The sequence below is a fragment of the Panthera onca genome, chromosome A1 (genome assembly GCF_046562875.1).
Source record: "Panthera onca isolate mPanOnc1 chromosome A1, mPanOnc1 haplotype 2, whole genome shotgun sequence".
Taxonomy (NCBI): Eukaryota; Metazoa; Chordata; class Mammalia; order Carnivora; family Felidae; genus Panthera; species Panthera onca.
Window position 1 is genome coordinate 15,729,897 of NC_138339.1, and position 25,732 is coordinate 15,755,628.

Below are 25,732 nucleotides of genomic sequence, written 5' to 3' on the forward strand. Positions count from 1 at the left end.
TACCTATGTACTTGACTTGGATATCTTTTTACAGTGGTAGTTTGACAAAATATTAAAATTCAACTCATTCACTCATTGATCTAATAACCATCTATCAAGAGCTGGGCACTGATCTGAACACTTAAATTTACATAGACAATTCAAGCATCATTCTTACTTAGACTCATAGTACCTATGGAAATAAATAAAACATTAAAGTGCCATGTAACAGAAAACAAGGATTTATTAACTGTTAATTCTGCAACAGACTTCAGAGAAAATTTTAAAAGAGCTTATAAACAGAGAAATGTGAGTGTGGAAAATTCTGCGTTGAATCAAGAATGTGCAAGATGTTTTGGGAACAGGCAGTACTCAACTGTGGCTAGCCCAGAGTGTTCAGAGAGAAATAGTAAGAGGAACAGCGAGGGAAGGCATTTCACACATACTCGTGAAGAGCCTGTGTTGACATACCATCGTATCTACTTTATTATAGTTTTTAAACATCATGGATCAGAAGGGCATAGCACCCCTACAGGATTTTTAGGATAATTACAGATTATTGTATAAAATGTCATCCGCAGTTTCTACCACATTAGAAAGAGTAAAAAATATTTCTTTCCCACTATGAGGAAGTCATAAACACCATTTCTTTTCACACTCACGGAACTGACATCTTCTCCCCCTGAATTGTCTGAAAGTTTGTGCCCTCCATTCATAAAGTTCATCTTCTACTCTGAGAGCCCCCCTTATGGAATTAGCCGCACCTTGCTTCAGGGTGCTGTGTGTGTGTGTGTGTGTGTGTGTGTGTGTGTGTGTAGCACATTCATGTATAACATGAAGATTTTTTTTTCAATTTCTGTCACAGAAAGCACATATGCAATTTTATTTTGCAAGGGTAGAATGTTCACCTCAGAATGTATTTTGGATATCTCCCTATATGCCTTAGTAATACATAACTGCTTTAGCAAATGCAAGATATCATTTCTCAGGACCACTGTATCACTTTTAATATTTAATTGTAATGCCAGCTGAAACAATATTTTTTAAACACAGTGACAATTAACCACCAGGTTCAGAAGACAATAAGTGATTTCCTTACTCTTGTTTAGACAAGGGAAATCAGCACAAAAACAAAATATTCCCATTCAAGCGAACAGTGACATGATATTACATATGTAAGTATTTAATTTTGGTTTACGTGCATGAAGAGTGATAAATGTAAATCATAAGAAACAAGTACATACTTTGAGGAAACCGTGGGGGGTTGTCATTGACATCAGTCAGGGTGATGTTGACCGTTGTCGATCCTGAGAGTCCTCCAACTTGCCCAGCCATGTCTTTGGCTTGAATGACCACTGAATAGTGTTCTCTGGCTTCTCTGTCCATATTATGTAAGGCAGTTCTAATAACTCCTGTAACATATTTTAAACAAAACAGTACAGATTATATATTAAATGAGAAGTAGCACAGATGTATCGTTTTTCCCCCATAGTTTCATTGAGCCACAGAGCCAGCTTTTTTTCTGCATATTTTCAGAAGTGCATTTTTAAATGAAATACTTTTGTGAGAAAGCCACTTCTGAGACAAACAGTACCTTAAACATGTTACGAAAACCACCTCATTTGACTCCTTCATTGGCAACCACGTGTCTCAAAGCATTCTATTCGTGGTAAATTAAGATGCCCATTCTTTTGCGTTGCTTGGGGTGCCTTGCAGAACAGCCCCGTGGCCCAAGCTTGTACTTGGGCTGGAATACTAAATATTTCACAAGTTGTGCTCCTCAAAAACGTCAGTTAAGATGATTTGAGAAGAGGTTAATTTTCCTCTTTAGAGAAAAATTTACATAGCTTCCTGTCAGGGCTGTCAAAGTTGGATGGTGGAAAACATGGAAGAATTGTGGATACTTGAACAAAGATTATAGACAAGAGTCATTTTAACATTTATCAAGATGAAGAAACTCACTATTTTTATCAGGAAATGACAGCTACAACAAGAACTAGATGTAAGTACCTAAGCAAAATAAAGTAATGAAATTGATTCCAAAAATCACAGGTAAAAGTCACAGGCTTTTTTTCACAGTGCCAAAAGAGACATTAAAGGTAGTCTTTTATGAAGTATTACTTGGATTCAATAAAGAGATAAAAAATGTTATGTGTTATATCTCCATTTGTATGACACATAAGTACATGTGCACACACACAAATTAGATAGCTTTGTCGATAGAGCCTTAAATTTAAAATGGAAACACATTTTCCAGAGGGCCAAGGACTATAAACTATATGATAAAAAAAGTCCTCATGTAGATGAGCTATATTATAAATAAGTATATTTGTATATAGATAGATATGTATTTACATTTATATTATATATGCATGTAAAAATATAAACATATTTGCTACTCCATACATAGGACAACATTTAACAACCACCTTTTTACTTTTACTAAAAATGTTTGGATCATATTCTTTTTGAGAAGGGACCAATAGCTTTGACCAATCACACCAATGATTAGTTAGCAGTATAATTCATAGGACAGTGGCAATTATAAAAACTGCTCACTGTAGAGCTGAACACAGTTTTACAGACAATATGTTGATGTAATTAAAGAACACAGGGTTGTATGTATATTCAAACTAAAAGTAGTCTTTCAAAGGTGGAAAGGATCAGTCAATCAGTTGTTCAGAACATACAACACTGCAGCAGGTTTTTTTGTTGTTTTACTGAATTGATTATATGTGTAATGACTTTGAGAGGAGAGCCTCAGGAACCAGGAAAAGCGATCCCACAACTTTCAATATTTGTGAATTTTTAATTGAGGGAGTTCAGGAAAATTTTCCTGAAGCTAAATAGAAATGAAAATTATTCTTATCAAAAGAAATTATAATAATATGGTAATAAATGATTCATCTAATTCATGCATATGAAAAAGCCTCAAGCATCCTTAATACAAAGAACAATGTTTTATCACGTATGATAATTATATAAGAAGGAATTGAATCGATGCAGAAATGAACAAGCTGAGAATTTATGAAAATATTTTATGAAAGAAACATATACTTTCTAATATTTGAAAAAAATAAAGATGTTGTTCTGAAAAGAATATGTTATAAATGGGACATGCCTCTGGTGTGTAGAAGTTTGAGAAGGATAATTTTTTACAATGGAATCTTTAAGTGTCATTTGCTGGAAATAAAAATATAATAGCAAAATCAATCATTACAAAGTGAAAGATATAGGGGCGCCTGGGTGGCTCAGTCGGTTAAGCGTCAGACTTCAGCTCAGGTCATGATCTCGCGGTCCGTGGGTTGGAGCTCTGCATCGGGCTCTGTGCTGACAGCTCAGAGCGTGAATCCTGTTTCAGATTCTGTGTCTCCATCTTTCTCTGACCCTCCCCTGTTCAAGCTCTCTCTCTGTCTCAAAAATAAATAAATGTTAAAAAAAAATTAAAAGAAAAACAAAGTGAAAGATAGATATATTTACACAATTTGAGAGAGAGAGAGAGAGAGAGAGAGAGAGAGAGAGAATCCCAAGCAGGCTCCACACTGTCAGTGCAGAGTCCAACATGGGGCTTTGACCCATGAACCCTGAGACTCATGACCTGAGCCGCAATCAAAGGTCAGATGCTTAACCAACAGAGCCCACCCAGGCACCCCGATACATTTACACAATTTGAATGTTATTCATTTAAGAGAATCAGAGAAGACAAATCAGCCCAACCCCTGTTTTAGAGTACACATTTCAGTAATTTTATTCCATTCCCATTATATCCCTTCTTCTATAATATAGGTGTGTCTGACAGAAAATGAGAAGAAGCTTGCCAGCCACATTTGCTTGTAGAAAGAAAACAGTGTATCCAGAATTGACACATACTTCCCAGAAATGACTGTCTACAAACCCTCTGAAACTCAGAGTTCTCTTGAGGGTGCTCCAGTGGATGTGCTTAGCTATGACCTACCCCAAGGGCACATAGGTAAATGGAGAATGCTTGTCAAATTGCTGTAGAATACAGTAATCTTTTTCTAACACATTGCCCAGATGCGTGTAAGTGGGGCAGCCTAGAACACCGCCAATGCACAGTAACTTTTGTCCTTCCAAATAGACTTTTTTAGAGCAGATTTAGGTCCACAGCAAAATTGAGAAGAAAGTACAGTTACCGTCTACCCTCTCCTTATTCCTCCCTTGCCACATGAACACACATTTTCTCCCACTACCAACATCCTGAATTAGAACGGTGCATTTGCTATAATTGATTAACCAACACTGACACATCATTATCGCCCAAAGTCCTCAGTTATAGTTTTACTGCCTTGTAATCTTTTCTGATCTACCTATTCATCTCTCCCTCCTTCAATGCCTCGCAGTCATTGATCTTTTTACTTTTTCTGTAATTTTGCCCTTACTATCCCTGTAATTTTGCCTTCTCCAGAAAGTTGATTGTATGTGGTCTTTTCAGATTGTCTTCTTCACTTGGTAATAGACATTTAAGGATTCTCCATGTCTTTTCATGGCTTGAGAGCTCATTTTGTTTTAGTGCTAAATAATACTGCACTCTTCGGGTATGCAGTTGTTTATACGTTCACCTGCTAACAGACATCTTGGTGGTTTCTGAGTTTTGGTGATTATGAGTGAAACTGCTATAAACACCTGTCTACTGGTTTTTGTTTGGAAATAAGTTTTTAACTCCTTGAGTAAATATCAAGGAGCATAATTACTGGATCACATGGTAAAAGTCTGTTTAGTTTTGTAAGACAATGTCAAACTGTCAAAGTGGCTATACTATTTTGCATTCCTAACAACAGTAAATGAGAGTTCCTGTGGCTTCATATCTTGACCAACATTTGTTGGTCAATGTTCCAAATTTCGGTCATTGTATTAGGCGTATAGTAGTGTCTTGTTTTCATATTTATTTCCCTGGCAGATGATGTCGGACCATTTTTCAAATTCTTACTCCCATAAGTAGGTCTTATTTGGTGAGATGTCTGTTAGGTTTTTTGTCCATTTTGTAAGCTGAGTTGTTTTATTATTGTTGAATTTTAAGAGTTTGTTGTATATTTTATATAACAGTCCTTTATGAGATTTGTCTTTTGTAAATACTTTCTGCCGGGACATGATTTATCTCCTCATTCTCTTCACGGTATCTTTCACAGTGTAGAATGAAAACAATTTTTTTTTTGGAGTCCAGATTATTATTTCTGTCACAATTCATTATTTTGGTATTGTTTATAAAAAGTCATTGCCACACCCAAGGTCACCTAGTTTTCATCTATGTTACCAGGTAGGAATTGTACTTATCTATTTATCTATCTATCTATCTATCTATCTATCTATCTATCTATCTATCTATCAATCATCTATTTAGAGAGAGAGAGACAGAAAGAGCACAAGCAGGGGAGAAAGGCAAAGGGAGAGAGAGAGGATCTTAAATAGGTTCCATGCCCAGTTCAGAGCCCGACATGGGGCTCAATCCTGAGACCCTGAATCATGATCTGATCTGAAATCAAGAGTCAGGCACTCAACCGAGTCCCTGAGGCATCCTCCAACTTGCAGGAATTTTGAAGTTTTGTGTTTCATATTTAGGTCTCTGATACATCATGAGTTACTTTTTCTAAGGATGTAATGTCTATGTCATTTTATTGTTTCTGCATATGATATCAATTCATCTCAAACCATTTACTGAAAAGATGATTTTCTTCCATTGTATTATCTTTGCTCCTTTGTCAGAGATCAGTTGCCTATATGTACAAGGGTCTATCTCTGGAATTTCTATCCTTAAAATATTTTTAAACATTTTTATTTATTTTTGAGAGACAAAGAGAGACAGAGTGTGAGCAGGGGAGTTGTAGAGAGAGAGAGGAAGACACAGAATCCGAAGCAGGCTTCAGGCTCTGAGCTGTTGGCATAGAGCCTGACATGGGGCTTGAACCCACCAATGGTGAGATCATGACCTGAGCTGGTCAGATGCCCAACCGACTAAGCCACCCAGGTGCCCCTCTGTAATTTCTATTCTGATCTATTTATATGTTTGTCTATTTTTTCATCAACACCACACTCTCTTGATTACTATAGTTTGTAGTAAATCCTAAAGTCAGATAGTATCAGTCTTTCAACTTTGTTTTTCTTTTTAAATATTATCTTGACTATTCTGGGTCTTTGCCTCTACACATTAACTTTAGAATCAGTTTGTCAATATCCACGAAATAACTTGCTGAGATTTGGATTGGCATTCCATCACAGCTATAGATATCACTGGGAAGAATTGACATCTTCACAATATTGAGTCTTCAATTAAGGAACATGAAATATCTGTCCATTTATTTAGTTCTTTGTTTCTTTCATCCTAATTTTGTAGTTTTACTCATAACAGTTTTGTATCTACTTTGTTAGATTTATTACTAAGTATTTCTTTTGGAAGGAAGCTAACCTAAATGGCATTATGTTTTAAAATCATTTTCCACTTTTTCGTTGTTGGTATATAAGAAAATCGTTTTTATATAACCCTGTATCCTGAAATCTTGCTATAATGCTTATTGGTTCCAGGACGTTTTGTTGTTGTTGTTGATTCCTTAGGATTTTCTACATATACAATTATGTCATCTGTGAACTGAGATCAATTTTTTCTTCTTCACTAATCTGCATAGCTTTTATTTAAGCTAAGTGATAAGATTGTGCATTTTTCAGTAGTAAAATGATAAATGGTATCACTGAATGAAATATTTATTTTTAAAAAAATTTTAAATGTTTATTTTTGAGAGAGAGAGAGGCAGAACGTGAGCAGGGGAGGGGCAGAGAGAGGGAGGCACAGAATCCGAAGTGGGTTCCAGGCTCTGAGCCGCAAGCACAGAGCCTGATGCAGGGTCTGAACTCACAGATGGTGAGATTGTGACCTGCCGAAGCCAGATGCTTAACCAATTGAGCTACCCAGGCGACCCTGAATGAATTATTTCTTAAGCAAATGTCACAAATTGTTCCAGAAGAATCGATTAAGTTTAAACAATATAAAACACATTCTAATTTTATAGTTTAAAATACTAGCATATTACCTGATTACTTGCAGATGGATAATATTGGTTCAAAAAAGTTTTAACATCCCTTATCCAAGATTACAAGATCTTGTAACAAAATCTGAATGTTCCTTCCTGCTCCTTGATCCCTCTCACCCTGCAGAAGACTTCTGTACACACTCCAAGTAGCCAGAATTATCATGAACTCTTCTTGTTCTGTCCATCTATTAAGAGATTAATTCTACCATCATGGATGAACAATCTTTTGTCCATGTTGGTAAACATTTGCATAGATATTTAATCAGTATTAAATTGTTTTTATAAATATTGAGATTTGATAAATTTACTAGAAAATATAAACAATGTTGAAAGAAGATAGGAAAAAATGGCAAACATACTTTCCCAACAATTTGGGAAAGAAATGAAAAGAAAAAGAAAAACAAGTTAAAAAGTAATCATAAGTTACTTCCCATCCTCAATGCTTAGCACAATAGCCAGCTTTTTTACAGAATTAAATATATATTTTGAATAAGAACACACACACACATACACGCACACATACATGTACTTACACTCATATACACACATGTACACACACATGTACACACACATACACATATACATATTGATTTTGCTCCACTTTTCTCAGGATGCTACATTTTAAAATAGTGAAAACATTAAGCAAAATTACTTTATGAGTTAAATGTGAAGCTATCTACTCAAAGGGATTTTATGTGCTGGTTTTCCCAAGTCATTTTCAGAATATCCCTGTCTTTGCTTAACTATTAAAGCACTCCCTTTCATTCTAAACAGTGTACCAGTGTGGGTGATCATTTATTCAGTTAGCTTCATTTTTACAATATTGTTAGTGGCTTTCAAACTTGACTTTGATTCAATACTCCCTTGAGATTGCCTTGGACCCAGGCCCTAGGGTCTATGATTTCGTGATTTGGAGTGGGTCTGGCCTACTTACAGCTCTAATTGACTACTGCATTCGTGTGCTTAGGCTGCCCTGAAAAGATACCATAGACTCACTTGCTTAAGCCATAGAGACTTATTTCACATACTTTTTAGGGACTGGGAAGATCAAGGTGTCAGGTTCCTGGTGAGAGCTCTCTTCCTGGCTTGCAGGCAGCTGCCTTCTCACTATGTTTTCCTATGGCTTTCCCCCAGTTTGTGCACAGGGAGAAAGAAAAACAGAAAGATTGCTCTCTTCGACTTCTTATAAATCCACTAATCCTGTCTTGAGGGCCCCACTCTCATGACCTAATCTAAAACTAATTACCTTAAAATTTTTTTAATGTTTATTTTTGAGAGAGAGAGAGAGAGAGAGAGAGAGAGAGAGAGAGAGAAGGGGAGGGGCAGAGAGAGAGGGAAACACAGAATTCTAAGCAGGCTCCAGGCTCTGAGCTGTCAGCAGAGAGCCCAACGTGGGGCTGGAATCCATAAACTGTGAGATCATGACCTGAGCCAAAGTTTGATGCTCAACTGACTAAGCCACCCAGGGGCCCCTACTGGGAGCTAGAATTTCAACATAATGAATTGGGGTGGGGGGAAGTACACAAACATTCATTCCACCAATGATTTAAGAAATTGGGCCTCAAACAGGGAGACCAAAGAAAGAGGCAGACCATTCCAAATAGGTAGGTGGCAGATATTTTTGTTTTTGTTTATTTTTTAATGCTCATTTATTTTAATGGGGGGGGGGTCACACAAATTAGTTGAGGGGAGGGGTAAAGAGAAAGGAGAGAGAGAATCCCAAGCAGGCTCTACGTTGTCAGCATGGAGCCCAATGTGGGTTCAATCCCATGAACCATGAGGTCATGATGTGAGCAGAAAACGAGTCCACAGTCAACCAACTGAGCCACCCAGGCATCCCAGAAGGTGGCATTTTTAATAAGCAAAGGAACTTACACATGAGACTCATCTGGGCAAACTGTAGGATGAATGTATCTCCATACCCACCCACCAGCAATTTTTCTAAAAGTTTATATAGAGGCCTTAGCTGGGTTCAGTCACATATATGGTCTAGATAGTCTCAACAACATATTACTCTCTCAAAGCTGCTTTCTTAAAAACTGTTTCCACTCTGGGAATGGTGGGTGGAAAGCCTATTCCAAGGACAAGACAGAGAGTGAGGAGCCTCTGATTGCCTGGGTTCAGCTTGTGGGTCAACATCCTCTCACTGACCATGCCCAACAGCCATAACAAGCCCCACAGGTGAGTCCAATGCATGTGGGTCCAGGCCACTTTGAAAAGACAAAACTCAAAAGATGAAGTGCTACCATTATGTATTTACACATTTCTTTACTTTTTATCTCCATCTTGCATTGCCAATAAATGAATATACATATGGGAATACATACATGCACACAGATGACAAATAATATGCAATGGTAATGTTTATTTTTCAAAACTGTGCAGGTTACACTCTTATGCAAGGCTTGGATAAACTATATTTACACAGTCCAAGTAAGAAATCATATTTGTTTGTTTGTTTGTTTGGCTTTTTCTGTGATGTATCCATCTACCTGGCGATTGTACTGTAACTTACTTTTGCCTTCCACATAAACTTAATATGGACATACTTATCTACAACATGGACTTTAAGTAAATTTTTAAAGAAAAAATACAGAGCAGCTACATTACCTACAATTATTTCGTTGTTTGATTATTTTAAAGTAAACTCTGTCCTTTCAATGCATGCTAGGCAACTGGCAATGGCATATTCTGAATGTTTGTTGGATAAGCTTCACTAGCAATGTTTACTTCAAAAATTTTAACTGGAAATGTTGCCTCTTATTCTCTTGTGATGCTGGGTTGAATCGACAGGATGTGATTACCCTTGTATCATTTTGTTTTGTTTCTTATTAGCTTCCTGGTAAACGATTGCAGGTGCCCCACTGCCTGCAAATTACCTTCTGACTACTGCTTCCCAATCACCATGATATGTAGGGGTCTGTAACTGGGAATACAGTTCTGCTGAATACAAGTTCATAACATTGAAAACTCATCTGTGGTTATAAGCATTACGTGTTGAACCCGACTCACTGGCCTACCATATGTTTTTGTTCCCTGACTGAGGATATTCCTATATAACAATATATTCTCCAAAATGTTTTCTTGCATTTTTATCCACTATAAAGAACTTAAGATGGAAATGTACAAATCTAGTTTTTAGATAATACTACACAAGACTGCAAAATAAAATTCCTACAAGTTAGAACAAATAAACCAGCATGCACATTCTAATCCATACAGAAACACCTAAGGTATGTATTTGCACTTATAAGAGAAACAAGTAAGTTTTCTTCCATGTCTAAACTACCTTATGCACTTTGACTCAAAAGTATGTTTTCTTAATTTGTTCAATTGATGGCTCATTATTTTGAAGTCTATTATATCATTACTTAATGTATATTAAAATATACTGGAGTCCCACTGTTTCCTGAATGTGGTACAAGTGCACTTAGTAACAGAATTACATGGAATACCAATTATCATGCAACTTTAAGGAAGCCACCTTTGATCTACTGAATCAGAATCCTGGGGAGTGGGCCCAAAGATCAGTATTTGTGGCAAGTTCCTTCTGTGATTCTCATGAATGATCAAATTTGAGATATTCACTTAGAGTTCAGAAGATAAGATATCTGTCCTCAAGATGCTCATCATTTCATTGGAATATCTGTTTCTTTAAAAAAAATGAACAACTGAGAGATTCAGAAATGTTTAGAAGTTTAATTAGTCATCTTTTACATGATGACACTTAAAATCTTGGTAGTAATAATTCATCTTTCCAACTTCCTTACTGTAGTGTTCTAGGTATCTGGAAGATTCTTTATGTTAGCTATTTGCTGTTTGTTTCAATATTTAAGTATATCATGTACTGCTACGTATTCTGTATTTCCCCTTCTGACTTTGTAAGGATAATGTGGCTTCCATAATTTCTTGTCTTCATTGACATTGAATCTATATGTATCCATTAACAACACAGTTCCAGCAATCTATTTTCTTCACTCATCACCAATTCAATATATGCTGAATACGTTTCTGCTCTGTTTAAAATGTGGGATCCAGACACATATAAGACAGAGCTTATGATATTAGAATGTTATGATTAGGGTATTTACTGGTAGGGAAATAGGTATCCAAATCTGTAAAGTTAAGTAATACAGAAAATGTATTTCATTAAGTGAGAAACAAAATCCAGATTTCAGAGGTCATAGTTATCAAAATGGATGAGTATGGACCAAAGAGTACTTTATGGCAGAATGGAATGTTTGTAGGTTATGGAAGGGTAAATGTAGAAGTAGGATCGCCTTGTAAAGAAGGTGTGTTCATCTTACATGGTCATCTGACATGAACAAAGGATTTTGAATGTATATAGCTATAGGGATTGGATTCATTGGAAAATGATCATAAGAGAATGGTAGGGATTAGGTTCTCAGTGATTCAAATACTCTGTTTCTCTCTTTTGTTCCTCATGGGATTGGTGGTTTGAATAGCTTTGTTGCTGTCCCTGTAAAGTCAAGACTGACTAAGCTTCACTGCTTGTCAGATGTTATTACTACTAGCTGTGGCTGAGCAGATGCAAGGTTATCTCTAAAGCTACATTTCCCACATTTGAGACTCTAAAGTGTCAGTGGGTAACAGATTAACTTCAGATATTTATTTCCATTTTTGTTATATAACTGATTTCATTTTTAAAGAAAAAAATATGTATTATATTAAACACTGGCATCCTAGAATTAAAACAAAAACAAAACCCCTCGACATATTTAGCCTCCAGCTATGACTCATGGAATTAACAACCATAAATTCATGAAGGAAGACATTTTTATGCTTTAGTAGGAAGATTCAATTTTCCTCCTCTATATTTTTTCTCTTCCTACCATGAAAATTGATGGTGAAGCATTTTATTTCTCCTGAGGATAAAAGGAGGAAGAATTCACAAGTTTTGAGTACGGACTTAGGTTCTCCTTTCAGGTATATATATCTCATATATTTTCCCCATACACTTCATGAGAGAAAAAGCTCAAAGCTTAAAAAAAATTCTCCCTAGACCAGAAACTTACAAAACTTTAAATATAACCCAGGACTTCCTGACATTAAAATCCTAACACTACAGTGACATTATTTCAAGGAATTAACCTGTGGCGTCTACAAGAGAGACTTGACCTGTTTTGAAAGAGTGACAAAAGAGAGGGTGGGAGGAGGGAGAGGGAGAAAGGCAGAGAGAAAAGAGAGAGGAACATCATACAAAAGTAAGTGTTACCATCTCTGTGGATTTAGAGTCATAAATCAGACAGATTTAAGGAGAATATAGTTATATTGATCTATCATCAAAGATACTTCTCATTTTGAATGATTTTGACTTTTTTTTCCTATTTTATTTATTTTTATATCTGTTATTGGTGTTTCAATGTGATCTATAACTTCAAAAGATCAGTCTTGCTAGTTAATATATTTAATAACCATACTAATAAAATCACAGGGCTGCCAGGGCATTTGTGAAAGCCAAATAGTTTATATATTTTCAGGCTTTCAGCATGACTACCCCATTCATCAAAAATATAATGAGACAGCACTATATGGAGAAAATAAACTATGGATTTAAAAAAAAAAACCTATCTGGGAATAAATTTCAATGGTGATGATGACAATAATGATGGAACTACGGGCAGTTATTAAGTATTTATCAAGCATTATGAATAATGCTTTATGTTGATCATCACACTAGATTCTCACATCAAATGCCTATGGAAGTTATTCATATTATCCCATTAAAAAAAGGATTATAAGAGTAGAAAGGATAAGAAAACTGCCCAAGGACAGGCAGGTTTGAGATAGCCAATATTCAGTCCGGACAATTAGAATTCAGAGTCTGCTGTCACAATCACTTCCCTATGATTATCTGATTTCTTTTGAGTAAATCAGAGAAAATGCTGCAAAGAGGCTGAAATGGATTTTGGGAATATGTCTGCATCTTGCCAATGTGTTTCAGAAACAATGTCTGGTTGCCTTGCCCTGGCCGGATTCTGATAGCATTGGAATCCAAGTTCTGAATAACAGCAAGAAGATATCAGACAAATAGTGGGTAATTTTGGGTAACTGAAAGATGTGACTCCAAAAGCTAAGGATTGAGTCTTTTGGACAATAGAAGAAAGAGTGGTCAACTTAGAAAGGAAAGATTCATCTTGCTCCAAGAGGCCATTACCTGCTTATGTTCTTTTTGCAGGGAATCAAATACCAATATTGCTAATCAGGGCTGAACTATGATTGATTTGATGAATGCAGTACAATGGAAGTCACATTATTGCATTTTATGCCCTGGACTTAAAAGTACTGAAAACTTCTCCCTTGGTCTTTGAGAGCCATATGCTGTCATGTAAGTAGTCTAGCGACGCAGCCTGAGAGAGCACATAGAGAAGCCCTGAGATAGAAAGGGCAATGGATCCATCTGAGCTCCTCCAGCTTTTCCCACTGAGGCACTAGGCATATGAGTAGACACATCTTTACGCATCCGTACAAGTCCAGGTATCGACTGAATGCCACCAAGTAATGGGACCAATGCCACATGGATCAAATAATTACTCAGATAAGCCCTGCTAAACTTCCTGATTTCCAAAATCACTGTTGTTTTGAAAACTCCGGGTTTGGGGGTAATTTGCTACACAGCAATGGCATTCAAATTTGGAATACACACACACGCACGTGCACACACACACACACACACACACACACAAATATATATGCACACACATGCACACACATACACATGCACACACATATAATACATGCACAAACATTTATTACTCATAGTTGGCATTCTAGATCTACCCCAACATTATTAAATCAAGACTATATATTTCCTCAATATTATTTTTTCTTCCGTTCTTTTCTCTCTCTCCCACCTACCCACCCAAACGTTCTCTCCAGAGTTGGAGTGCATATAAACATACACATACATAAACACACACATTTCAAATATTTCTGCTACAGTGCATATAGATATATTCTATTGGTCCAGGTAAAAATTGTATTTGAAAGATAAAAAGAAACTGACCTCCATATAATTGATATGTACTGAACACATGACATATGATTTCTATAAATAATGAAGTTTTAAGATTCTTATCATCTGGAGATGTGCATGCTATGGAGAATAATATTATTTATGATATTTATGAGACTTTATGTATTATTTTTATTATTTTATTTTATTTGAGAGAGAGGGCATGAGTGTGAGTGGGGGAGAGGGGCAGAGGGAGAAAGAGAATTTTAAGCAGACTTCATGCTCCGTGTGGAGTCCCAAGAGGGGCGCAGTCCCACAAGCCTGGGATCATGACCTGAGACATAATCAAGAGTCGAACGACTCAACTGACTGAGCCATTCAGGTATCCCTTTTAAGAGATTTTTTAATCAAGAGAATTGGAAACATAATTTCAAAGTCCTAAAATATTAGATAAAAATATTTTATTACTCAATATTGAATGTTTGTAGAAATACTCTACCTTAAATAGAAATGCATTTTTGGGGAAAACAATAATGAAATAATAATTAAAAAGAAATCCAGAAGTACTTAAGTATGATTATTCCAAAATACTTGTTTGCATAATTTATAAAAAATTGATGGCCTCAAAATGCATATACAAATAAGAAATATTAAGTTTATCACATAGATATATTACGCCTATTGAAACGTTGGCATAGTTTTTTTTTTTTCTGCTTCTTACTTTCTCCATAATTTATCTATTTTTTCTTTAGTTTTTATTTATGATGCTTAAAACTCATTTAAAAATATAAGAGTCTTTATATAGGATTTTTTTTGGTTGTAGTTACCATTTAAGAAAGAATATTTAATATTACTATATTGAAAAATTTGAAATATTTGCTAACTATATGTAAAACCATTAATTAAGAAAAACAGTAAAACATTGCTTTATAAATATAAACATATATACCAATGTCTAGTTCTATTAGTAAGGGTATAGTTGAGAACATAGATCCATAAGTAACTCAAAATTGATGATTTCTCTATAGTACCAATTTAAATATTACACTATCTGCTTTCTTGATTTTTAAAAGAAAGTTTTATTTTCTTTTTAGAGTATGGTTTTATTTTATGATTCACTATATCATACTCTAATAATTTAAGAAGGCATTGTTGGGGTGCCTGGGAGTCTCAGTAGGTTGAGCGTCTGACTTTGGCTCAGGTCATGATCTCTTGGTTGGTGGGTTCAAGCCCCGCATCAGGCTCTTTGCTGACAGCTCAGAGCCTGGAGCTTGCTTCGGATTCTGTGTCTCCCCCTCTCTCTGCCTCTCCCCTGCTTGAGCTCTCTCTCTCTCTCTCTCTCTGTCGCAAAAAAATAAACATTAAAAAATAAAATAAAAAACACAAAGGCATTGTCATTTTCAATAAGGTGTTTATCACATTATGCATTCCATATGTATGAATATGTATGTATGCACATATATTATAAACACATTTTATATAAGTCACATATAACACATATGCAATATGGAAGCAAATTCATATACCCAATCACTAAAATTACTTTAAGATTTCAAGGGTATACATATTTATATGTTTATTTCTTTTGGCACATAATCTAACACTGAATCGTTAAGGCAATGGTGGACAATTCAAGTGACTGAAGTTTTGAGAATAAAAGTTAAAGAATGTTGTCAGAAGATTAAAGTATATTCAAGAAGCAACACAAGAAAACTGCAAATGTAATTTTAGAATATAGTAAACTAATCCCTTGGCCTGCAAACATGGCCATGAATTCTCATTGCTTTTGATCTTTTAAATATAAGTCTAATGTAAAAATATAACAAATTAATCATGCAACCATGCCACTGCCTATATTTTTCTGCAAATTTAAGAATGGTAAGAGGGTAACATGTTTGACAGTATTTGGAGGAAGATATTAGAAGGATTGTGTAAACTTGACTAGGAATTCAATTGTATATGGCTAATTTTCATTAATTTATAGATAAATTTACTATTAATTAGTAATCGATGGGTACCCATTGTGGCTCCAGTATCACTGAGAGGCAATATGGTAGGATCATGTGAACTGGGAAACAAGTTATGAATATCCCTTACAAGCACAGAGGTGAGTCACATAAAGTAATAGGAACATTAAGTAACTCAAAGAATAAGAATCTTATTCCTGGGAAAGAAGTTTCCTCATGTGTGAAAGCCTCATCTGTCCACATTCTTGAATGGTTTAAGTGAGCAATTATAGTAGCCAGGGTGTACTCTTACCATCTACTAGATGTAAGTGAAGTAGAAAGATAATAATCTGGTAACATGTTTCACTAGAAGCTAAAGGATAGTAACACAATGTACGACATAGCAGGATGGGTACTACACTCTAATTTAAATGGTAGTCACAAAATACTTGAGTGCTTGAATTATGTAAATGCAAAATGCTGTTGTTTTTACTGTGTGATAGAAAAATGACATAGGATTTATTACTTTTTTGATTACTAGAGGCATGGAAGCTGAATCCATCAGTATGTGAACAGATATTTGGTCTTTTGATAAAGAGAGTAAACAGAAAGTCCTGAACACATGAAAGATGAGGCTGGAAAGATATTTCTTATAGGATTTGTAGAGTGGGGCTTTTAGCCAGTATGTGAATATTTTTCTAGGAAGGGATTCCTAGGCAAGAAAATGTAGCTAAGCAGCAAACATTAAACATTCGTTTTATTCTCTCTGGCTATACAATTTTACTGTGTTTTCCTAATATTTGGATTCATGGAGTAATATGTTGTTGATGGGTGAAACTGCAACCATGGAAAAGGAAGCAATGATTAAAAAGTGATAAATATGTCATGCTGTTGATTGCTGAGAATACTAGATAATTTGACATGTTGCTCAAATGAGGAACTTGGGTTAATAAGATTTATTGAGAGTCTGCTCAACAGTAGGAACAAAACAACAACAACAATTAAAAGATAGTATCCTGGATATGTTGGGTACAGGTATGAACAACCAAATAGTTAACTCAGCTAAAATAGAAAGTTTCCACCAAATGTTAACTTTTATTCTATTTCTCCAGTGAGCATAAGATCATAAACTGGTAGATTAGTGAAAGCTAACAGGTATTGGAATTCTTAGAGCTCTCTATATTTGTTCTGTGAAAGGTGTAAACACCTCTTTCTTTAATCTTTGCATAACACATGCTATATAATGACTGTCATCTAAAAAAAAAGTATACAGAACCTGAATTTATGCAAGTTCTTGTAGCCAAATCTGTGAAAAGAGTTATCTATATATAATAGAAAATAGTGACTGAGTGAGGATTTGGGCACAGGGTATTTATTAGGGATCAACGGTGAAGGATGGAGAGGGAACACAAAAGGACAGAGGAAGATATTAGTCTGGGATGCACATCCAACAACATTTAGGCTAATGCAGCAGGGATGTATTGCCTGAGTGTCCGGTCTTTATACATCCAGCCTTTATACAACCCATCTCACTCAGTCACTAGATGAGGGTTGTCCTGGAAAGACATAGCTTCAGCAAGGTGTCTATCAGCACTTGAGATAGATCTTGAAGGAGCTGACAGCTGGCAGTAGGGTGTGGATCACACTCCCCAGCCTGGCTGCAAGTCCTTCCTCAAAGGAGACTCAGCATCACGCATCTGTTTCTACCAAACAGTAACCTTACTTTGCTTCCCCTAATTTCTAGTGGAAACTCTCCACGTCTTTATAGAAGCTGTACACTACACTGAAAATGCTCATGTGATCTTACTTTTAAGAGTTAGTTCCCTTGTTGCCAAATCCACTGAATAACATCCACTCTCATCTTTCCATCAGCAAACTGGCCACAGAGTACTATCCCTATGTTTTCCGAAGACTTCATTTGTCCTGTCTTCCTCAATTTTACTCACCTCTGTTTTGTATTGCCATTGCTCTCATTTACTTATTGTTATACTAACTTACTTATTAATTTTGACAACAATTTGTCCTTTTCCACTAGAATAAAAGCTCCACAGGGCGAGGATTTTTATTTGTTGTGTTTTCGTTGCTGTGCCCTCATTGCTTAAAACAACCCCCAACCCATAGCTGTCCTTAATGAATATTAGCTGAATGAGTAGAGTGCTTTAAAACCCACGGAAATGCATCAGAGCATCAAGTTTTGAATTTAGAATAATACTAGACAAGATATAAAACAAATAAACCTACTAAATTTAATTTACCTCCTTTGAATATTAAATGTATAAATTTTCCAGGGCTGCTGCAACAAGGTGCCACAAGCTGGGAAGCTTAAAAACAAAAATTTACTGGGGCACCTGGGTGATTCAGTCAGTTAAGAGTCCAACTCTTGATTTTGGCTCAGGTCGTGACCTCACAGTTGGTGAGACTGAGCCCTACATAGGGCTCCACAAGCCTGCTTGGGATTCTCTCTCTCTCTCCCTCTCTGTCTCCCCCTCTCCTACTCACTCTTGCTTTCTCTCAAAAATAAACAAATAAACAAATAACTGCTTCACAGTTACAGAAGCTAAAAGTCTGAAATCAAGGTATTGATAGAGTCAGTTCCTTCTGATGTCTGTGAATGCTAGATCTGTTCTAGGCCTTTCTCTTTAGCTTGTAAGTGGCCATTTTCATCCTCACATGGCATTGTTCCTGCATGGTCACATCCTGTTTCCTGTGAGAGTATCTCTATGTCCAAATTTTCCCTTTTCATAAGAATATTACTAATACTGTATCACGGACCATCCTAAGACCTCAATTTAACTTGACTACTTCTGTAAAGACCCTATCTATTTCCAAATAAGGCCACATGCTGAGGGTTAGGAATCCAACATATAAATTTGGGAGTGTGGCAATTCAACCTATGACCCTAAGCAAAACAAAAAAAAAACAAACAAAAAACAAAAAACAAAAAACGGATCATGCCAAGAAAAAATAAATATATATGGAATATGTAAGCCTGTTCTTTGAGTCTATACTAGTGAAATTCTTTAAGCAAAACCATAAGAGATAGTTTGACCCAAAAGGGATTGGTGAAGACACCCTAAGATAAGAACACAAGATATGAAAATATATGTAAAAGAGTCCAATGTCCAAGTAAGATGGAGATAGAGAAGGACCTTTTTGATGGCAGCCTGAGGGATCTGATGTTAGAGATTATACAAGCATATGAGCATGAAGAGTGGCTTTGGACTGATTCTTTTATCCCTTTATCTATAGAGCCAGTCCTTCCCCCAACTAGTAGTTAAACAGTGCCCACTGGAATACAGCCCTGTATTAGAGACAGACAAAATCACTGCCTTCATGAAGCTTACATTCTAGAGAAGGCAGATTAGTGAAAAAAAATTTTTAAGCAAAATAATTACCTACATTATATGTAGAAGATTAGGTTGTATTGATTGCTGGGAGGGTGGGGGGTGTGTGAAGCATCTAGTTTGGGCTTGCCGTTTTAATGAGGACTGTAATAGCAGTGTGTTGGAGTTAGCTAGGACTGGATCACAGGAGATTGTTAAAATTTCAAGAATTTGAGAAGCTGGTTAGTAAATATAGCCGTTATTAAAATTAAGTAGTAAATTTACAATTCAACATCGTATTTAAAAAAATAATAAATACTGAAAACTCATCACTTTCTAATTGAATTACTATATTTTACTATTATTTGTGCTCTTGGTGTCATTTATGTCTATTTTATCTATACTGTCGAAATTTTATAGAATGGTGTTATACTTTTGATCCTTTCCCAACTCCATATTCTGTGGTGTCATCTTAGTAATTTGAAAATCATTGGCAGTGTAAGTATTTTCACAAGGGAATTCAGCAAATGCGACTAAATCAAGGTTCAATTTACTGATTCAGTGATTGCCTAGACCTGAGAAAGTAAAGCATTATTAAACTCACATGTGTAACAATTACATTTTGAATATATGAAAAGTTGATAAAATATTTTAAGGAAAACTTAGAAAAAATATTCATGTAATTGATTAAAAAGTGAAGTGCATACAGACATCTTTTAACTACACATTAATATAAACAAAAAATATTAACCAGCACCCAAACTTATTTGTCAATGACCTGAGCAACTTCTTTGCTGAATTAGCATTATTTATTTTAAGATTCTGGCAATATTCGTTGAGTTACAACAATAGGTGGTGAATGGATGCAAAGGTTTGACAAAAAAAATCAACACAAGCATTCTGTTAGAATCAATAGGCTATGTGGAATTTACAATAAAGTGTAATGCATGTTTTATAACTGTAAATTGGGTGTTTCATGTCTTTCATACCAGTAAAATGGCAATAAACATATGTAATTATATAAATGCATATATATCTCTGGTTGTTAAATATTTACTAGCACACCGCTGACTGCTAGGGACAAATAGACTTGAAAGAGGTGACAGAAAAGAGTTACAGGCAAAAGGAGTAACATGTACAAAGGCTTTAATGTGGGTGCTCTCTCTAGCTTATTGGGGGTAATTTGCAAAGCCAGCATCTCTAAATCAAAAAGAACAAGAAGAGATGAGATCAGAATATCATGATGGGTCAGATTACTTACAGACAGGCACATTATTGCAAGGCCTTCAACTCTGGCCATAAATGAGATGGGAAGCCACTGGAGGCTTTGAACAAAAGCATGACACGATCTGATCTATTTTAATGTGACTGTTTTAGCTGCTGTGTTGGGAAAAGACTGTGTGGAAGAAGGGTGGAATTAAGAAGGTAGGTTAGGAGATATTTACAATAAAGTTAGTTAAAATATACGTGAAGAGATATGGTTGGAAATGGGGTATATCTTGAAGGTGGGGTTTGCTGATGGATAGATTTGTTATAGGAAAGCAAAACAGTAATGGAGTATAACCCAAGATTTTTGGACTAAATAAAAAAAGCTGTGAGAGCAGTGTGTGGGGAGTAGTTGGAGTTCAGGAATTTGACTTTGGACTTTCTCTGCGATATGGGTCCAAGACATGGGGCAGAGATGTTCATTAGGCACACATAATGTTCGTGTTCAGAGGAACAGTCCAGACTAGCCTTATAAATGTGGTCAGCATAAAGATAGTACTTGAAGCCATTAAACATGATGATATTAGCAAAGGAATGAGTGCCCAGAAGACATTCAAATAGGCCAGGGAGTTTGGGAGAAAATATGGAAGTAAAACATAACCAGTAATCATTGAGAAAAGAAACCAAGAGAATGTGACATCCTAGAAAAGTATTTCAAGGAACAGAAACTAATCCAACGTGACAAATGCTGTTGCTAAGTCAAGTCTGATGTGATCTGAGCAGTGTAGGAAATGAATGGAAATCAGGGACATCATAATGGGAAACATGGCAGTCAGATCTAAACTTAACCATAGGTATGAAATGAAGAAAAGAATATGTGAGACAATTTGGAGTAAATTTTTAAGGACAAGACAACTGATTGGATGTAGGGTAGAAGGGAAGGGGAATGATTCAAATGTCTCTTGATTAGTTGGCTTAAGGAGTGGGGTCAGTGACAAATCTCTCTACAAGATTAGAAGTAGAATATAAAGATCAGTGAAGAGAGTGTTAATTCATGGCTGTATTGACTTTTATGTGCTTAAAAGCTATCTTTGTGAAAAAGACTGATGAGTAGTTGAATGCATTCAGTAGAAAGGTCTGGGTTGGCAAGTCAGGATAATAATGATAGTTATAAAGAAATGAAAAGATATAAACTCACTCTTGCCCAACATAATGAAGAGAGTGCCACTTAATACAATTGATGGCCTAAATTGCTCTCTATTGAGTCTTCATTCCTTCATTGTATACTAAAATTTTAATAATCAGGACAGAAAATAAAATATTTTATGAAAAAACAGGCAAGTGAGATAAAAAATCAGTGCATCTAATTTTAATGTATATAAAACAATAAAAGACTTTTAACTGAATATAATATTGTTCTGTTTCTTCTATAAATATGACTATTGGATGGACAGAATTAGCAGAGTTACTCCTTTATGTTAGCAAGATATGAATCTGGTTGGTTTAAACAAAAGTATGAAAACAGCTGGACTACACTGAATTTTCCTCAACCATATTTGGAGGATTTTTGCACAATATAGGGATCATTTAGAGACTCTTAGAAATTAGACAACATGTCCCAAAAGTGGAAGAAAAAAATTACAGTAAAAAAGCTAATTTAAGAAGGAGGGGAGTAGATTATTTTTTTATTATTTTTTAAAATTCCTGATGTAAACAATCCATCTACAATCCCACCGTTGCCATTCATGTATTAGTTATCAAAGTGGCTCTTCCTTTGTCAAGCTATATCCTACATGAAACCTGCCAACTAGAATTAATATATATAGACTCTGCCCTATTGTAGCTTTCTGTATTCCATTAAATAGCATACACGGTTAGGAGGAATCCATTGTTTTATTGTTGTTGTTGTTTGTTTGCTTGGTTGGTTTGTTTGGTTTTTGGCTTGTGCATGTTTATGTGTTTTGTTTTGTGTTTGCAGCTAAGAATGCTTCCAGGGTGTAAAGTGGACCAGGATCCTACAGTTTGGAGTAGCCACTTTCTATTTATCATCTCAAGATCTTTCTTCAACCAATAACTTGCCATTCACCAGCTTTTCATTTTGTTTCTTAGTAGGGGGACAAGGTGGGGGAAAAAAAAAAGAACTAAGAACCTAAGGCAGCCTAGGAAGAAAGTAGAAAATACAGCATTAATCAGTATAATGTACTCTAGACTGAATACAAAGATCTGGTTCCCTGAAAATATTTGGGAATTCTCTGTACAGAATTATTTAACATTTGAAGAATGAGTTATATTAGAGAGCAAGATATAATCAGAAAAGGATATGGAACAAGGATTGAACTAGGGAGGCAATTAACATGGCAAATGATGGCTGAGGAAGAAATACTAAATGGGGCATTGATTTAGTTATTCAGAGACTTTTTCTATTAAAACAAACCCAGAAATTATATCACTTTTGTTGATTTAGCACCTTTTGCTGCTTATTTTAATACTGTTCACTCTTAGGGTTCCAGAGAACCTATAAATGTCTTTCCACTGATTCAAGTACCATTCATCAAAGTTACAGCATGAGCTCACTAGGCAAGAGTTTACACATCTTGCTTTGATTTCCCTTCCAGAAATAATTCTAAAAGGAATTAACTAAAGAGAGAGCACCAAATGTGAGCACAGGTAAGCCTGAGATACTTAATGTGTATAGATAATTGAGACAGTATATCTAGTTGGGATTTTCAGGTATTCTCAGTTAATTTAGAAGAAACAGAGTAATACACATGAGCATAACTCTTTTATTTTACTCCTTCTTTATGTTACTTGAGGTCCAAAATGATTATATATTGTTAATGTTTGTGTTGATTTATAATAGAAATTTGTTTACTCAAGCCTTGTATGTGTGTGTGTGTGTGTATGTATATATATATATATATATATATATATATATATATATATATATATATATAATAACTTCTTAATATCTCCTTTATGGGAACTTTAGCAAGGTCACTGAACCAACCAGTCATTTCTCAAACTCTGAGGCTATTTTCAGATTATAGGCTGGGTCAAGACACTTTACAATATACCAGAACAACATTCAGAGCTTTGTTGAAGGACTTATAAAGTATCTAAGGAACTTACATTTTACTCATAAAAAATGAAGACAAGATAATATTGTTTTTTTGAAGTACTGAAGAAATACAGATAGCAATCATCCAATAACATATTTAAAATCACTCAGAGAATGATGCCTGGGTGGCTCAGTAGGTTAAGTGTCTGACTTTGGCTCAAGTCATGAGCTCACGGTTTGTGAGTTAGAGCCCAGCATCAGCCTCTGTGCTGACAGTGGGGAGCCTGGAGCTCACGCAGAGTTCCATGTCTCCCTCTCTGCTGCCCCTCCCCCACCCCTGCTCGCGCGCGCGCGCGCGCCCTCTCTCTCTCTAAGATAAACATTTAAAAAATAAATAAAAACATAAAATCACTCAGAGATAGTAAGTGCCGCATGTTGTTACTGTCATTAAAATTTACATTTGTAATGAACTATTTGAAAAATATTTTGTATTCAGCCACAATAAAAGCATGAAATCTTGCCATTTGCAGCCACATGGGGGGACCTTAAGAGCATCACGATAAGTGACATAAGTCAGAGAAAGACAAATACTGAATGTTCTCATATATTTGTAGAACCTAAAATCAAAAAACAAAAACAAAAACCTCACAGATACAGAAAACAGATTGTTGGTTTCTAGAGACAAGCAGGGAGTAGGTAAAATGGGAGAAGGAGGTTGAAAAGTAAAAACTTATTTATAAAATAAATAAGTCACGGAGGTGTAATGTACAGCATGGTGACTATAGTTAGTAATACTGTGTTGAATATTTGAAAGTTGCTAAGGGTAGATCATAAAAGTTCTCATCACAAGAAAAAAAAAATTTAACGATGTAAGGTGACAGACGTCAACTAGACTTATGACAATAAGTCATCATTTCACAACATGTGTACTGTTGGATTATTATGTTGTACATCTAAAAATAATGTCAATTATGCCTCAATAAAAATAACATTTCTTATTCCATTTAATATTTTGAAAAATTTACTGTTTTTTTTTTTTCTATTTTAAACTCCACTTTTTGATCACCAATTGCATGCTTTAGTCATTGGGCTTTTCTCTTAACTATATTTGTAAAAATGACATACTTAACTTTGGTAATATAGTGTGGTTGATGGTCTAGGGTTTAAAATCAATTGCCTACGTTCAAACCTTGGTTCCACCATTCCCTTGCCTAGCTTTCCTCAGCTGTAACATGGAAACAATACTAAATATTTTATTTGATTAATGTGAAATTATATTAGTTAATTCATGAAAACATTTAGAATAATGCATATTACATAGCATATCCTCAATACAGTTATCATCTGCCTTTTTTTTTAAAGAAAAGGCATTTCTGTTTTTCAGTTTTGTTAAAAAAAATGGGCATATATATATATTTTTTTCCAAAGCAAAAATGCAAGTCAGAAACTTCACAGTGCAAGAAGTGTTCTCTGATTTGCATTTTCCCCCAGAGAATTTAGAACCCTGAGCTATTTGTTTCCATCGCCCCAGCACTGGCAGCATCTCAATCCATAGCTCCAGAGGTTTGCATTTTTTATATTTGCAATTCCTGTTACAATTGTATCTCTTAACCATGTTTTCTACAGGTTTTTATCCAAAAGTCCACTTATTTCCCCATCATTCTTTCTGATTTTCTTTTCAGTGAATGTAAAGCTTTTATGCTACTTCCAAACCCAGGGTTCTTTCCTTTAAAGACTTTTTCCTTTAATCTGAACTATATCGGCAGGCCTTTATTATACACGGTCATGAGTCATTTATCTCCAGGTACGTGCGTATATACATAATCATGAATACCATCCATGTGCTGAGTATAATGTTAAAGATAATTTTTGCAGCCATTTCACTTGTCACCTTACTGACTTACTTTGGTCCTTGCTTACCAAAATATAGGTTTATGGAACACTTAAAAATCTACTATTTCCCATCTTTTCTTTTGAATTTGGTCACCACCACTTAGGTGAAGAAGAAGAACTTTATGTGTCCCACCCTCCCTGTGTCTCAGATGTGTGCCTTCCATGGAAGCGTCGCCCCCATGCCTTCGTGCACGTTCTCCAGATGACTGCTGTCTGATTCACAGCAGCCCGCAAAGATTGCTCTGATTGCTGGAAGCCTCGAGGTAGAGAACACAGTGATGTCCCAAGTAGTGGTCAATGCAGTGTATTCA

At 35.5% G+C, this 25,732-nt stretch overlaps 1 protein-coding gene across 3 annotated transcripts in view; it reads right to left on the reverse strand.

Moving 5' to 3' along the window:
* CDH18 (cadherin 18) overlaps positions 1-25,732 on the reverse strand; it is a 489,837-nt gene that overhangs the window by 116,451 nt on the left and 347,654 nt on the right. For all 3 annotated transcript variants that reach the window (XM_060634390.3, XM_060634394.3, XM_060634393.3), the window contains exon 5: positions 1,224-1,391. In XM_060634390.3, coding sequence (XP_060490373.1) covers positions 1,224-1,391 — 168 coding nt within the window. The remainder of the gene's footprint in view (positions 1-1,223; positions 1,392-25,732) is intronic.